General features: G+C 36.1%; 1 protein-coding gene and 2 pseudogenes across 2 annotated transcripts; 2 read left to right on the top strand and 1 right to left on the bottom strand.

Annotated features, from left to right (window-relative positions):
- The first annotated feature begins 6,965 nt into the window (after nt 1-6,965).
- LOC113693464 (protein EXORDIUM-like 5) lies at nt 6,966-8,491 on the top strand (annotated as a pseudogene).
- Nucleotides 8,492-11,940: 3,449 nt separating this feature from the next.
- Nucleotides 11,941-14,395, bottom strand: LOC113693465 (zinc finger BED domain-containing protein DAYSLEEPER-like; annotated as a pseudogene).
- LOC113692129 (stromal cell-derived factor 2-like protein) lies at nt 13,556-16,261 on the top strand. Of its 2 annotated transcripts, XM_027210497.2 has the most exons (5): nt 13,556-14,629; nt 15,164-15,304; nt 15,387-15,503; nt 15,683-15,736; nt 15,959-16,261. In XM_027210497.2, exons 1-5 carry the CDS (start codon nt 14,531-14,533, stop codon nt 15,959-15,961), a joined length of 414 nt encoding a protein of 137 aa, XP_027066298.2. In that variant the 5' UTR covers nt 13,556-14,530; the 3' UTR covers nt 15,962-16,261. The 2 variants fall into 2 exon arrangements, with proteins under 2 accessions (XP_027066298.2, XP_027066299.1); XM_027210498.2 differs by lacking the exon at nt 15,683-15,736.
- Nucleotides 16,262-16,391: the final 130 nt, after the last annotated feature.

Raw genomic sequence — 16,391 nt, 5'->3', positions numbered from 1 at the left:
AAATAAAAAGGTAATTAGGAGAATAAAAAGGTGTGTTGAAAATTGTAATGATGACGTAAACAAATAAATTTTGACAAATAATCCTTTATCCAAACAAAGGGAGCTAGTCTAGGAGCATAGGATAGAAAAGAAAAGAAGAGAAAAGTTACAAAAGAAAAGAAAAGAATAGAAGTGATTTTGATGTTATTTGGGAGCTTAAGAAATAAATACTGCAGTAATGATTTTGGAGATATATATATATATATATATATCATTAAAATTTTGTTTCAAATTTGTATTTCAAAAAAAATTTGTAGGCGAAACTTTCCGTCCCAATCAGTCCATAACCATAGGCGGGAAGAAAAGTTTTCCAACGGTAGCGGCAAAAGGTATCCCTCCAAATCAGGCTAAATTCTTTGTTTTTTATCATGAGTAAAGTCCAGACGAAAGAAAAATATTCCTTCCTCCTACTTTCTTTTCTTTTCCTATCAAATCCAATCTCCCAAATGAAGTGTTAAATTTTCCGGACTTTTGCATGTTTATCTCGACTCCTAATTCCCGGATATTCTAAGTGGTAATATTGACTTTTCATTAGTTCCGTTAAATTAAATTAACATAAGTTACTGTTAGGGGTATTTGTTATTTCGCCAAATCACAAGACTTGTTTGGTAATATGATTAAACCTTAAGGGAAGTAAACGTAATTAACCCTGAAAAAAAAAAAGGTACGGATGGGTCTGCCGTGGCACCATACTGGTGGATGTAGGAGTTGAGAGTTATGGGGACAAAATTTATGTGAGTCCATTTTCAGGGGAACTTAAATGTAATTTTATAAAATATTGATTTAGAATGATGCAGAGATTAAAAAAAGGTGAAAATATATTTTTGGTATACTAGCATACACAAGGACACAAACTGGCACTGCAGAACGTGGACAGGAGGAGTAGGAATACTAGCTTTTATCGCAACGGATTTTCTGTCCCATATCCTGTGCCACTCTCTGTCCCACTTTTTATTATATTGCTATTTCTTATTCATAAACATCATATTTTAATTCTTTTTTGCTTCTTTAAGATCTAATAATTATTAATTAAGTAAAAAATAAATATAATAGCTTCAAAAAAGTAATATATAATAGAAAATTAAAAAATATAGTAAAAAATTCATAAAAAATCTCATTTTTTATGCATTTTAATTTTTTGAGTTTGTTAAATTTTGTATATTGTTCAATTAATAGTTATTGGATTTTAAGGAAGCAAAAAAGAATTAAAATATGATATTTATGAATGAGAAATAGCAATATAATAAAAAGTGGGACAGAGAATGACAAAAAATGTGGGACAGAAGATCTGTTGCGAGCTTTTATGGTGGTATGTGGGGAAGTAGTTTTGTCGCGGGGCGCAAGGATGCGTGGCAGTTTATTTTCAACAACCGCCGGAAGGGTTTGGTTGAGCATGTAGACCGTGAGACAGCCACCAAGGTAGGCGAAACAAAGGGCAAAAATGGTGAGTGAAATTTGACCAAAAGTAAAGGATTAATTAGATTTGCCTCCCTGAAATTTAACCAAATTGTCAAATGAACTTTTCAGTTTAATTAAATTACACTTAACCCCTGATGGTGTGCGAGATGGAAGCTGTGAAATGATAAAAATGCCCTTTTCCCAGAGTTGCATGCAAATGACGAGGGATTCTATAGCTTGAAAATATGCGATATTCTAAGCCTTTGAGTTGCTTATTGTTTGTTGAAATAAAACATCCATTAACACTCATCCAGGAAAATATTGAACAAAAGCTAAACGAATCCAAGTGATAACACTACTAAAAACGAAAAACAAAAGGAAATTGAAAAAAAAGTAAGAAAGCTCTTCCTCTCATCTCTGTTTTTGTGCCCCTTTTTTTGGGTTTATTTCAACTGCTACCATCCTTTATTGTACATAAAACCATTATCTTTCGATGTACAGAACAAATATAATGGTGAGATAGATAATGCTTTGTACATTGAAAGGGTATTATTGTGTAATGGTTAGACTTGGTATTTTGATTTAAAAATGCTCTTTTTTAATTTTAAGTTGAATTATTGAGATTATTTCAAGCATGTTCTTAAAATTTTTGTGGAGATAAATTCAATTTAAAATGGAGAAGGTTTCTTTGAAAATTGTTTGGCTATTCAAAGCGTAAGATCGTGATCTACGCAAACCATATGACTAACTTTGTAATTTGTACAAACATCATTTGTGGTAAATGTAATTCTACCAAAGGGTATTGTGTGGCTCTCAATGCATTCTCATACTATATAATAATGAGTTTTAGTCAAACTTATCTTTGAATTTCAACTGAATTAAGGGTTATCTTGTCTTAACCTTGAAATACAAATAATGGAAGCATGAAATTTTGTTAACTTGACTATATTATCTTTCTTGTGCTTTGAATGTGTGGTTATGCATGTGACAATTAATTAATTATTACACTATTTATGTGTGAAATTACTGCTTTGCCATTTGACGTGGCAATTAACACTCAAAGGTTCTACAACTTTGTGGATTTTTTGTCATTTCAAATTGGTAATTAAATTTGCAATATCCTAGTCATTGTTTGAAGTAAAGGTACAACGGTTAAGGGAAACTAGAATCTCTCTAATTATCATATAATTACCTCTTAATAACATTACTATAATATGCGATGGTTTTTCTTCCTCTTTTATTTCTTTTTGTTATTGCATAATAGTTGTTGCCTTTGGGTTTTGATAATCGGGCATTCTTTATTCCAGGAATGACTAATTGTTTTCTTTTTTGTGAAAAAAATCTCCCTCTTTTGACATGCTTATTGATTTTGATTTTGAGGAAAGATCCCGCTACATAATCCTGTGATCCTTGGATTTGAACATAGCATGAATAAGAAAGAATTTTGTTCAACATACCATTATTTCAAGTTTCTAATGGACTCGTCATTATTGTCTCAACCCCCACTATATCGGACCTAATCAATAAATTTCAACTAATCAAAATTCTTTCTTTTTGTCTTCCATAACGTACAATCAATTGAATTAATTATTATCTAAGTAACATCTGTTTCTAATTATCCACACATTCATCCATTTGCTTCTTGCTCTTCCATTTTACCCCAACATTTACGAATGTAGGATTTTTCTTCTTTCTAACCTTAAATTGCGCCAGTTATGTATACCACTCTATAAAATTAAGATCAGTTTCTTGCCATTTCCAATTTTGTTCTAAATTCATATATTTCTTAGTGTTTCTTATAAGGGTGAAAAAACCAATTGGGAAGAAAGAAATAAAGGTAAAATTAATGCAAATTATTATGAAACTTATGTTGGATGATCATTATCACAAACACGGCCAGCTTGTTCCAATTCATCTTCTTTATTTCCAATTTAATTGTATCAAAGCTGTGAAGCTTATAAATTAGAATTTTGTTGATTTAACTACTCCCTTCAGTTTAGTACAACCTTCCAAAGAGGTATTTTCTATTCCACCAAATTTTCATTTGCTTGCTTTCACTGAACTCTATGTATGATTGTTTTCCACTAGCATAATTTCATTATTCATATGGAATGAAACATAGCGTGAATGTTTGATCATCATTGCAAGGTTGGTACTGAAAATACCACATCTGCAAGCAAATATTGGGAAATATCATTAACCACTTTTTACTTATGGCTTCCAACTCCAATTCAGGTGTGCAATTTCTTCTCATTTTGGCTTTATGAGGGTTTGTTCTACCAAATAAGCTCTTTTCACATAAGGGGTGTTTTTCTATGGTATTTCACCATTACGATTGAGATGTGTTATCAAATAAAAAACAAATATTCACATTTTCCTATAGTGTGAATCTTTCAAGAGAGTGTGAAGGGCATTCTCTTTAGAGCTAAATTGTGACAACGGGTCACTTATTCCTTTCAAGAATGCTTTATGAAATAGACACCTTGAGCTCCCAAAGAAGTTTTACTCATTTTTGTTTGTCCAATGCAACAAATTTGGTGTCAACATTACCGATTGCTTTAGGAGAGGCAAAAGTGCAAAAATTATCCTCAATAAGTTCTATGAGCCAACTCTTAATTTCAAGTTATTAGTTCTCAATGGATTTCCATCAATATGAACCTATAAATTTATTTCCTTCTAAAAATCCTGCTTTTGGAGGATCATGTTATCTTTTGTTTTTCTATTGATCAAAACAATTATAAATTCTATGCTCCAATCCACATCATGCTTGACAGATTGCTTGACGAGGCCAAAAATATATTAGGCATCAACTTGCTTGGGTTTTGGATTCTATGTGCACAAAAACTTAGGGACTTCCTCGATCATAGTTAAGATGGATTGTTTGATACTTCCAAATTATTTGTGTGATACTTTTGAGTTTTTCATAATATATTTACAAGATTGATTCTTTCTTTTTGAGTGTCAAGTTTGTCAAAATTGATGTGAATGAGATAAAACTAGCTAAGAACAAAGCTGAAGGTTAAATTTTTTAAATCTTGTAATGAGCTGTAGTATAAGGATGGGAATTATCTATTTGACAGTAAAAAAAAAGTCCTCATTTGTTATGTTGATGTTGAATAATAAAAATTAATATATTATAACTTCAACTTTGGATGTTTTCTTATTATGTTATTCAGTTAGCCTTTTTGACATTTCCTTCTAGGTTCTTAATTAACATATGTAGAAGAAATACTATGTGCACTTAAAAATTGACCTTATTTTTATGTAGGGTGTGAAAGGATTTGTTTATGGGTAATTCTACTTCAATTGAGTTGATACTTACTTTATATATATATATATATATATATATATATATTTAATAACTTATATCTGTAATACTTTCTGTTTTCTCAATCATATTGTATTTTTTTAAAAAAATTATGTCAAAAATTTTAAATAGAGGCACTAAACACCTACGCGTTGTGCGGGTTTTCATCCTCTAGTATTATGTTTATGTAAGTCATATTGTGATGACAGTTGTTGACATTCAAGGGGTTGAGTGCATTTTGGTCAAACTATTGATAGTTTTTTCAATTTGGTCAAACCTCAAGAAAGATAAATGAAGTTAATCTAAAATTAAATTAGTGAATCCTACCATTCTTTTTTACAGTTTGACGATGGCATGGAAAGATTTGTATTATTAATTGTAATACGTTGTCCTATGATATATGTAAAAAAATGTTAATGGAAAATCAAACAATACAAAGAAGTTTTATATTCTTCAACGTAATAATACTTCTTGATGAATTTTTGTTCTTATTTCCAGAATTTCATTAAGAATTTTTTTATCATTACCTCAATTGAATAATGGAGGGGGTTTCTTTGTCAATTGTTTGGCATTCAAAATGTTATACATTATACAATTGATTTTGTAATTTGAACAAATCTTAGGAGAGGTAAGTATAATTAACTTAAGGGAAAATGGCCATTTTCGTCCCTAAACTTTTTTTTCCCGTCGATTTAGTCCCTAACTTTTATTTTTGGCCAATTTAATACATGAATTTAATTTTTGGATTCAATTAAGTCCTTCTGCGGCGACGCCACCACCTTTAGCTCCTAATTTAACATTAAACAAGGGCATTTTGGAAAATGCAAATTATCTCTTCTCTGCTACTGACCTCTGCCACCAACAACCCATCTCTCACCACCGGAATAACTACTCCTCTTCCCAGCAAGTGAGCTGCCATCCCTCAAGTATCTCCCACGACAATAGGCTATCAGGAAGGAAGCATTTGGTCGCTGTCTAATTAACTTCTACTATACCTGGTTCAGAAATGCAAGGAGCAAATGCTTGAAGTTAGCTACAGTGACAGGCGTTCTGGCCTTGTTGGTATGATCTGTGCTTCTGCACTTACATTAGCCAGTTGTTTTGTGGACTTCCATTTTTTTTTTCTTTTTGTTTCTGGGTCTTGCATCTTTGTTTAAACTTTCCTGTTGATTTAAATCAATTCATTGTTTGTTTAAAATTGGCAAGTCAGCCCAGCAGCCTGCATTTTATTAAAAAATTTTTTTGCAAAGGCTGCAATAAAAAAGGGAATTAGCTCCAATATTCCTTGTGAGGAAAAGATGTGCCTTTTCGGCTAAACCAATGAGATTTTAAATTTGACTCAACCGGAGAAACAACTTACTACAAAATAGGAACTGAAAAGATTGCTTAAAAACAAAAAAAAAAGGGCAGGCGATAAAGAAAAGAAAAGAAAAGGAAAGTACAAATTTTTTTTTTGAGATAATCTTGATGGTTTCAAACTGGGATGCTATTTGGTTGTGATAAAATGTGAGCACCTGATTGTTGTTTCAAACTGGGAAGTGATCTTTGCAAGAAACGAGCATTCATCTTCCGATTATTTTCAACATTTTCTGTTTTTATATGTCAACTCACTTTAGGCTAAAAGTTGTAGCGCCCATCCCACCGGCAAAGGCAAAAGGCAGCAGCAGATGGGTCATGCCAAAAGCATGAGGGAAATTACCAAATATTAATATTTTTCTTTTTGGGCTTTTTCTTTCTGTTGATGGGAGTTCCGATGGGATTTCACCGGAGATGCCGTTGCTGGAGAGATAGAGGAGCTTGAGGTTGACGCAGCGGGTGAGAGGGATGAGGGTGCCGTTAAGACAGTTGTCGTGGAGGTTGAGGAGGCGGAGCTGGTCAAGGGAGGAGAGGGAGTCGATGGGGCCTCGGAGTTACCATCGGAAATACCCGAAATACCCCTGCTTAAGTGTTCAATTAGAAGCTTGATCGGAATTACAAGGCGCCGCTGCCGCGGTGTTCCTTAATTGGAACCGATAAGTAAGTATAGGGATTAAATTGGCCAAAAAAATTAAGTAGAGATCAAATTGACAATAAAAAAAAGTTTGAGGACTAAATTGGCCATTTTCCCTTAACTTAAACTTCGGAAGGTATTTTTCGGGTTTTATGGATATAGGGAAAATGGCCAATTTAGTCCCTAAACTTTTTTTGTCCGTCGATTTAGTCCTTATATATTATTTATAGCCAATTTAACCCTTAAACTTATATTTCGATTCCAATTAAGGAACTCAGCGGCGGAGCCACCGCACCATTTCTTTCAAGTTCCTAATTGAGCAACCCAAAAAGGGTATTTTTGGAATTTCAATGGTGGGGCGGTAACAAAAATTAAAAAAAAGTGACATTAAACAAGAATTATACACAAAATGTTGATTACTAAAACAGCAGTAATTCTTCTCCTCCTCCTCATCGTCCCCTTCAACAATGCTGCTGCCACCTCCAATTCCACCGCTAAGCAGCAGACTCTGCCAATCACAGTCGGTCTCCTAGTTCAACCCAAAGCTTGCCCCTAAGTCCCTCTTCGCCTCCAAGAAATTTGAGGGCTCCTCCGACTTGGTCGACCTTCGCTACCACATGGGCCTCGTCCTCTCCTCCCCGATCAACATCTACCTCATCTGGTAAGGCTGGTGGGCCGCCTCCTACCAGCTCCTCATCAAGGACTTCCTCTTCTCCATCTACACCTCCGATCGCCGCGCCACTCCTTCCCTCTCCGTCTCCCAGTGGTGGCGCACCGTCTCCTTCTACACCGACCAGACTGGCGCCAACATCTCTAGCTCCGTTCTCATCGTCGGGGAGTACTCCGAACCCCGCTGCTCCTAGGGCACCCACCTCACTCGTCTCTCCATGCAGCAGGTCATCGCCACCGCAGTTCGATTGAAGCGCTTCTCCATCGACCACAAGAACGGCATCTACCTCATCCTTACCTCCGGGGATGTCACCGTCCAAGATTTCTGCTGAGCTGTTTGCGGCTTCCACTACTTCACCTTCTCGTCCGTGGTGGGCTACACGCTACCTGTGCGAGGGGAGACAAATATTTCACAGAACCTGTGAAAGGGCATTCTCCAATATTGGGGATTTTGGAATTAATGGTTGATCTGTTCAAAGCCTTTTTTGTTCTTCCCCTTGCGTTCCTCGGTACCTTTGCCAGGACACCCATCAACCAAGTCCAAAAGAATGGCTTCTCCCTTGGCATAAGAAATCCCTTCGGCAGCATTCAATTTGGTTTTGGAGGCCAAGATGGCAGTAACTTTGATGGCTTCCAGCAACCTCCTGATGACACCCAGCAGCCCTCCGACAAGAAACTCGAATTCCGTACAAATTTCCGAGGTCATTGGAAGATTCATTCTGAAAATGCTGGAGTTTCAGCCATGTAGTTCCAGTTGCTGCCTAACAACAAAGCCGTGTGGTTTGACACCACCAACCTTTGCCCTTGCGGAATTCAGTTTGATCATCCATATTGTCACGAAAAGAGAAGGATAAAAGGAGGAGGAGGAGGTGGGTGGTTGGTGGCGGAGATTGGTAGTGGAGAGAAGATAATTTAAAATTCCTAAAATGCCCTTGTTTGATGTTAAATTAGGGGCTAAATTGCTTTTAGATGGCGGCGCCGCCGTAGAAGGCCTTAATTGGACTCGAAAATTAAGTTCATGTATTAAATTGGCCAGAAATAAAAGTTAGGGATTAAATCGACAGAAAAAAAAAATTTAGGGACGAAAATGGCCATTTTCCCATGGATATATTGTGCTAGCATAAGCCACTTTTGTGATGTTGATTAATGTGAGGCTGGTATTAGTTAAATTTAACAATAGGAGTTGACTGTATTTTGATCAAAGCAGAGGGTAGATTTTCTAATTCGGCTTTGAATGTAAATGTAGTTAACCAAAATCAAATTAGTGGATGCCATCAAATTTGGTTTGCAGGTCCGCTTGGATTGAAGATCATATGGGATTTAAGGCAGTGGCGAAGTCAGAAAAAAATTTTAGTGGGGGCAAAAATAACACTAAAATTTTTTATCTACTCTTTTTATAGTTTTTAAGCAAAAAAAAAAATAAATTCACTAACAAGTACAAATGATACGTACATTTCATGAAAAACATAAAAAGACAAACTCAAAATTATTAATGTAATAATAATTTTATTTCAAAAACAAATTAAACTATTTACAATTGCTCAAGATGAGTTTTCATATTTTGATAACGATTTATAACTTTCTCATTTTGAACTTCACAAAATATATTTTTCTCAATATAAGTAACTAAACTAAATTTTGTGACCCTTTCTTTCACATTTTTTCTAAAACAACTCTTGGGGGGCACATTTAAAATTATGTCAAAATTATATAAGTATTATAGGAATTTAAAGGGGTACTGAGGGCTTGTGCCCCCAACTTAAATCCACCCCTATTTTAAGGCCAGAATTAGAGGTATCGAATTAAAATGCTCCTGCCTTCTCTTTGTTTCTTAATTTTCATTCTTCCCCAATTGAAAAAAAATTTTAAAAAAAGATCGTATGGGAAAATTTTTCTATGGTTTTAATATTACATTTTTTGTGATATATTATATGTGAAATAAAAAGATTATTGAAAAAAAGGAATAATAGAGAAAATTTTTGTAACTACTTAGTGATGAATCGTTTGCAAAATCACTAACTATAAAAGAGTATGAATTAATATTTCCTATATTTTCAATTTAAAATAAATTGTACATTCGCAGGATTAGATGCATATCACATGTACAAAAAGATAATTTAAAAATTAGATACAAGTTATGTATCATGCATTAAGATCCATTATTATCAGTCTAAGAAACATTAACCCAAAGAGCAACATAAGAAGTATTACTATTACCACATGAAAAGGAAACTTTGAAATCTAAACGTGAACTAATAATACTTGTGTTCGTGTTAAACCATTGGGCAAAATGCTTTAGTGAATCTCAAACTATTACAAAGTTCAACTTTTGACTCTTCAATTATTAAATGGGTACTTTTAGCCATCTAGCTAATTAAAACTCATATTCATAACTCTTCCATCAACTTGAATAATTATGTTCAATGGTAGATGTGATTCTTGACACTTTTGGTACTATTTTTGTTAGATATAATGACTCAAATTGACGAAAAGACTATGAGTATATGTTTTAATTAGTTGAAGGGTTAAAATTACCCATTTAATAGTTGAAGGGTCAAAAGCTAAAATTTGTTATAATTTGAGAGCCATTGGAACATTTTATTTTATTTTTTTCTTGGGCGAAGGGGTAAGGGGCAAAGGGAGTAACCGTAATTACCACTGTCTTTGCTACAATGTGGCGGCCCTGGTTTTGAGCCATTTTTTGGGGCTATTTTGACCAGATTTATTTAAAATGCAAAGAAATTAATTATTCGGTTAATAAAAGAATTAGTATGAAAGAGTTTTGTTGTTTCAATTTGAACATCACTGCTCTTATTTAGATTTTAGTTTTCATAAAAATTTAATCCAATTTAAAATTCATTGTTCAAAAAATGAAGGCATAGAAAATAACAGCTCAATAATTGATGAAAATCTCAATTACGTCATTTCATATTTTTGTCTAAACCATACAAGTAATTGTTCCAATAAGAAATTAGAAATAAACATATCAAAAATATGGAGACTTTATAATTTGAAATATACCTACTCAAATCACTGCATTTTTTATGTTCATTTTCACCTTAAATTTACTCTTTAAAATGAGGGGAAATACTCTTTTCTTTTCTTTTTTTTATGGTAAATAGGGAAAAGATACGACAAAAACCTGTAGGAATACTTTCTCTTTAGATTTTTTCTTCAAATTGCCTTAGGAACTAACATGTATGCTTAATGTTTCTATCTAGTAATAATATAACAACACTCTTTAAATAGTGCACGTTTAAATGTGTCTAACGATCTAAAATTGCCAAAAATAATAATTAGTAAAACTAATTTTCATAGGTCCCAGCTAAACTAAAATATTATGCAGGTCTAGACTGTAAATTGCACGGCCAGACTCTCCTAATTTTGGTGACGAATGTTTAATAGCGCCCATCGCTCCATAAATAGTATGTATTGCTGCATTAATGATCTAAATTATTAAATTTCAGCTACCACACTGCAACTCCTATGGTTGGCCTAAAGTGTTTCTACAATATATCAATATACATTTATTCATAAAAGGTAGTATAGTTTTTAACACATACTTAAAAGTAATTAATTTATTCAATCAGAGTAATTTCACCGATGTGAAACTACTTAGACGAGCTCAAAAAATTGCATCGGGTTATTAGACAATTTTGCATTTCCATACAGTGAAGAGTGAATGGCCAAAATTATCACAAAACTATTCAAAATTATATTAATTGGTCGTTTAACTTTTTTATTTTTTATTTTTTTTTTTTTTTACAAAAAGGTCACATAATTCCTAAAACAAGCCTTGAGAATCTCTTTCTGCTAGAAATTTTAAAGGATAAAATGTCTAAATAATGCCACCTCACTCTTTTCTCCATCCCAATCATAGGAGTATCCTTTACTACCTTCCTATCACAACCTCCTCTTCTCTTTCCCCTCCACCACCACCCTTATCACTTCCTTCTCTCGTCCACTTTTTACTACTCTCGCCACTGACTTCTCTCCTCTCCTCCTCCACCACCACTCCCCCAGCACCGTCGCTCCCCTCTTTCTCTTCCTCCCCTCATTCCTCCCTCCCTCCCTCCCTCTTGTCCCTCTTGTCCCTCCCCTCCCCTCCTTCCCTCACATTCCTTCCCCTTCGCTACCCTTCTTTCCCTATGACCAAATCTGGTCACAAGGTCCTCCACTACCCTTCTTCCCCCATGACCAAATCTGGTCACAAGGTTGAGGGGAAGGAGGGGCGGGGAGGGGAAGGGGTGTGAGGAAAAGCAAGGGAAAGGAGGGGAGGATGAGCAAGGTAAAGAAAGGGAGGATAGAGTGTGCAGCAGTGAGGTTGTGCAATAGTGACGGTGGGTGGGTAGTGGTAGAGAAGGAGGAAGAGGATGATGTTGTTAGTGTTTTGTTGTTATTGTTTTGGTTCATTGCATTTACCTCTTATGAAGTATGGCCAAAATACGGACTAACCCCTAAAGTTTGATTTTTCTTTAGGGTTAAATGCAGAAAACCCCATGAGCTTTCATGGCCGTTGCACAGTACACTCCGAAATATATTTATAGGCATTTTACACCCAAACTCTACTGAAAAGTAACGGATCTTTACACACCGTTTATTTTACAATATAAATGACAACTTTATCCTCAAATAATAACTGAACGGACAAAAGCATTTTTCGTCCCAATCAAACCCATTATGTCGGGCGGAAAGTACAAGGCAAAGAGATCTTGACATAAGTGGTAGCCTCCTCATTGTAGATCTTGGAGAAACTGAATTCCACAAGCTTCATCTTGAACCTGGGATCCATGACCACAGCAATTGCTAAAATAAAGCAGCAAATCTTCCAATACTTATCAAATTTCTCTTGCATGGATTTGGTGAGGCTGCTAATGAAGGGATCCTCGCTTCCTACTGCGCGTCCAAGCTCCAACTGAATCTTCCAAGCTTCGTGGAAGAATGTGTTTGTAGTCAGGACGGTTGGGGCTGTCAGGAGGTTAGCCGTCTCAAAAAGGGGTTTCAGGTACGTGCACAGGGTCTCCACCTGCTTCCAGTCTTCCAGTGACGGTGCCTCCTTGTAATCAGTGTCTGAAGTATCCAGACACGAGAAAACTTCTTTCAGTTCAGATGGAGCCAACAGCATTTCATATGTTGTGTTCCATTTAGTTAGGTCGTCAATGGCTAGAACTTTTGTGCTAGGCACTTGAAGTTGCTGCTTGAGCTCAAGAAACTTCTCCTCGTGGGATTCTGAAGTTTTCGCATACTTCACACTGTCTCTAACCTTCTTAACCGTTCCGAACACAGACGTTAATGCATCTTGGGCAATGCTACTCAGACTTCTAGCGAGACAATTGCCCAGCAAGAGCAGACCATTGAGACCAAGAGGGTTCTAAACAGAGAGTAGAGCTCTTAAATTATCAACCGCTGCATCACTCAAGGACTGATTTATGGTGACAGAGAATAACTTTCCCTCCATGCTCCAATCTGATAAACAAGCAGCAACTGCATGGCTGAAAGCAGCATCTGAATCTGGATAAGGTTCCATGATGACGTTGAGAAGCTTCCTGTGCATTTTCCACTCACTATCAATAAAATGCCCACTTAGAAAGACGTAGCCTAGTCCTCGGCAGGAAGACCACATATCCAGGGTGAGGCAAATATGTCCTGGCATTGCTTCAATCACCTTTTGAATGGACTGTTTTTCCTTGAGGTAGGTTGCAACACAATCCCCCTAGGACAGCGTTGAAACTCACCATATCAAATAGAGGCTGAAGATTCTGAACAAAAGCAACAAAGCCAGGATGCTCAACAATGTTAAGTGGGTAATCATGCATGATTATCATCCTAGAAATCTCATCGCGGCAGCGGTCAGGATCAAATGAAACGTAAGGTGCTGCAGTAGTTCTGTAACGACGTCTTGGAGTATCAGTGCCTGCCCCATATCCACCAACCTTTAAAGGTGCACTAAATGGGCTGGACTAATTTTTCTCCTGATTACGAAGGACAACTGGGCTGCTTCCTTTAGCAATATGGCATTTAAGATGACTAGTGCCTGCTACTTTTGAGCCCGTACTGTATGCGAATAATTGCTTGCATTGCTTACAACATGCCTTTCGACATCCAGCACCAACTGTTTCAATGGTGAAGTGTTCCCAAACTATAGACTTCTTCTTTCTACGCTCATTAGGTTGAGTTTCTGGGTTGCTTGGTGGCACTACAACAAAAATTGCCTTTCCTCACATTCCTATAAGGACACTTGCTAGTTTGTGTCATTATAGCACTCCTATCATGATACTTATTACCAACTCAATGATATATACTCTATTTTTTTTTTAATTTTATCAGATATAAAAATAATAATGTGCCTTTAGACTACCTAACATGACACTTGAGAAAATGTGAGATGTACAAAAAAAAAAGAAAGACACAAAACGGCATCGTTTGATTTTGGCGGAAGATTCATTTGCTTAAAATACTCAAAATTTTCATTCTATCGGCCAAAACACTTAATCAAAACACTTGCTCAAAATTTTCATTTTCCGGCTCCACCATTTCCAGCCCCCCCTCCCCCTCTTTCTGTCTCTGTTGTCAGATTCCAACATAGTTGGTGGGAAAAATGGGTAGCAGCCAGGCAGCAGTTTCGTTCCGACGTAGTTGGTTTGGGTATCGGCGCCACCGTCCTCAACTCCTCCCTCTACATTGTTGACGGAGGGCAGCGGGCTGTCCTCTTCGACCAGTTCCATGGTGTCATCGATGACACCATTGGAGAGGGTACTCACTTCCTCATCCCCTGGCTCCAGAAGCCCTTCATCTTTGACATCCGTACCCGTCCCCACACGATTCTGATTACGATTAGCCCCACCTTCATCTTCATCATTAGGATCTTCCAAGCATCGAAGCTTGTGATTGGAGCTCCGATTTCCATAAAGCTTCAACCGTCGCTCCCTCAGGCAGCCAATAGTAGCATCAGCAACAAAATCTCTCTCGAAGGAAACCCACTTCCGGGTCATCATCTTCTTCTTCTTCGAATTCGGCTCAACAAATTTCTCCCCTGACTCGAATAGTTTATCGAGATTCGTCTTCCAAGTCCGATCTCAGTTTGCTTTTTTTGGCAAACTACCTGGTTCATTGGCTTACTTTTACTAATGGCAATCTCGTTTTTCGGTCTCGCCATTTTCCTTTTTCTTACCTTTGACTCCGATTTCACCTCTTCCCCCGTCTCTGTCGCTTCCGAAGGCGTCCAGGTAAACTGAAAGCCCACTCACTACTTCAAATTCGTGGTTTTTGCGTTCTTGTAGTTGCACAGATATGCGGTGCATCTTTGTGTGTGTGCTTTTCCCCCTATTTGTTGAAATTGTACGCGGAAAGTTGTTTTATAGTTATTTTTTGTTCAAAATTTTGACCAAGTTTGTGGTATTATAGGCCTGTGATGGTTATAAATTCTAGTGTTTCAGAGGTTTCTAAGCTAAAAAAGGACAGGGAAAGAGGAAATGGAGTTGTTTGTGTAGAATTAGTAATAGCCTTCGACATGTTTGATGAAATGCCTCGATAATCTTTGTTAAAAATCTAGATGGGTTTCAGTTAAAAATTGCAATTTGGATTTTTTAAAGAGCTGATTTATGAATTAAATTTGATTTTTTTTCCTGTTTTATAGTTTGAGCTTTCTGTTGTGTGGCGAAAATAAAAAATGGTGTATGATGCTTTGAGTTCTAATAGTTGTATAATGGGGCTTTGTGCTAAGTCATTCTTATTTTGTTCGGCATATGTGATTTTGGTAGATTACTTATGGGTCAATGATCAAGTTGATGCATGAGAGAACAAAGTTTAGGCTACATTCACATGATGTATCATATGGCTCTGGTAGTGGGCAGCAGTCCGTCACTAGTTTTCCCAACGTTGATGACTCAAACAGCTATTGGGTATGTTTCTTTTTCTAGTATCTATTTTTTTCTAGATCATCATAATTTTCTAAGGTTAGGTATGATTGAACTTGGCTTGCAGATTGTTAGACCTGTATCAGATACCAATGCCCAACAAGGGGATACAATCAAAGGTGGTACCATCATCAGGCTGCAACACATGAGGACCAGAAAATGGTTACATAGCCACTTGCTAAATGTAAGTTTTACTATGATGCCTATTGCTGTTATGCCTTATGCAATTAATCTTCTTATCAGTAAATAGCATGTAATGGGTAAAAATCACTATGCCTTATGAACTTATGTTGATAGTTACTAGGCCGCTCACAGTTTGTCTATCAGCTTCTAAAACCGTGATACTTCTCTTTCTTGTGACAGATTCATAACTGGTTCGACAATAATGTACTTCCTTGGTTTTGGATAAGCATTCTGGTTTGTGTTTTCTTGATAGTGCTCAACATTTGTGTAGATGACAGTAGATTGTTAGAAGAAAAATTTCTTTCCTGATAGGGTCCTTGAGACTCATTTGCATTAAAAACCATGAAAACATTATTGATTGTTCCGTATATACTCCTTTATCTTTCCATTTCCTTGGTCCTGCAGTCTTGTGTTGTCAAAATCATGCTTATATCTTGTTCTTCCTCTGTTTTGCAGTAGCATTTGATAGAAGAACTTTCAGCCTACAAGATACAAGTGAGCTGTTGAGAGTCGATTGACTTTCTTGATGTGCAACTCATGTCGTGTAAATGAACGCTAGTTACACTTTTAGCTCCTTCTCATTAGCTTACCATTTGTCAGGCATGTCTGGACATCTGTATGGACTCCTTGTGGCCATTAACCTTACTAGTCATGTGCTCATCTGTTATATATGAATCATTCCTGTGAATCTTTTGATGTATGAAACATGATGACAAATCTCCTCTTGCTTATGGGAGTTGGCATTTTTAGTTCTTATAATCACGGTGCTGCTCAAGTTTGATGTTTCTAGATTTTTGCATCATAGCATATTTTCTTATATGCATTTCGTTCTTTGGGATAATTTTACAAATCCTTTGGGTTTCTAATTGATGGAATGTATAGCAGAGAG

This window comes from Coffea arabica, chromosome 6c (genome assembly GCF_036785885.1).
Source record: "Coffea arabica cultivar ET-39 chromosome 6c, Coffea Arabica ET-39 HiFi, whole genome shotgun sequence".
Lineage (NCBI taxonomy): Eukaryota > Viridiplantae > Streptophyta > Magnoliopsida > Gentianales > Rubiaceae > Coffea > Coffea arabica.
This window is presented reverse-complemented; position numbering and strand designations above follow the sequence as displayed.

Excerpts from the sequence above, each read along its gene's own strand:
- LOC113692129 (XM_027210497.2), top strand. The coding sequence starts at position 14,531 with ATGGCAATCTCGTTTTTCGGTCTCGCCATTTTCCTTTTTCTTACCTTT. Across the intron at positions 14,630-15,163 it reads TCGCTTCCGAAGGCGTCCAG|ATTACTTATGGGTCAATGAT; the intron begins GTAAACTGAAAG and ends TGATTTTGGTAG. Across the intron at positions 15,305-15,386 it reads ATGACTCAAACAGCTATTGG|ATTGTTAGACCTGTATCAGA; the intron begins GTATGTTTCTTT and ends CTTGGCTTGCAG.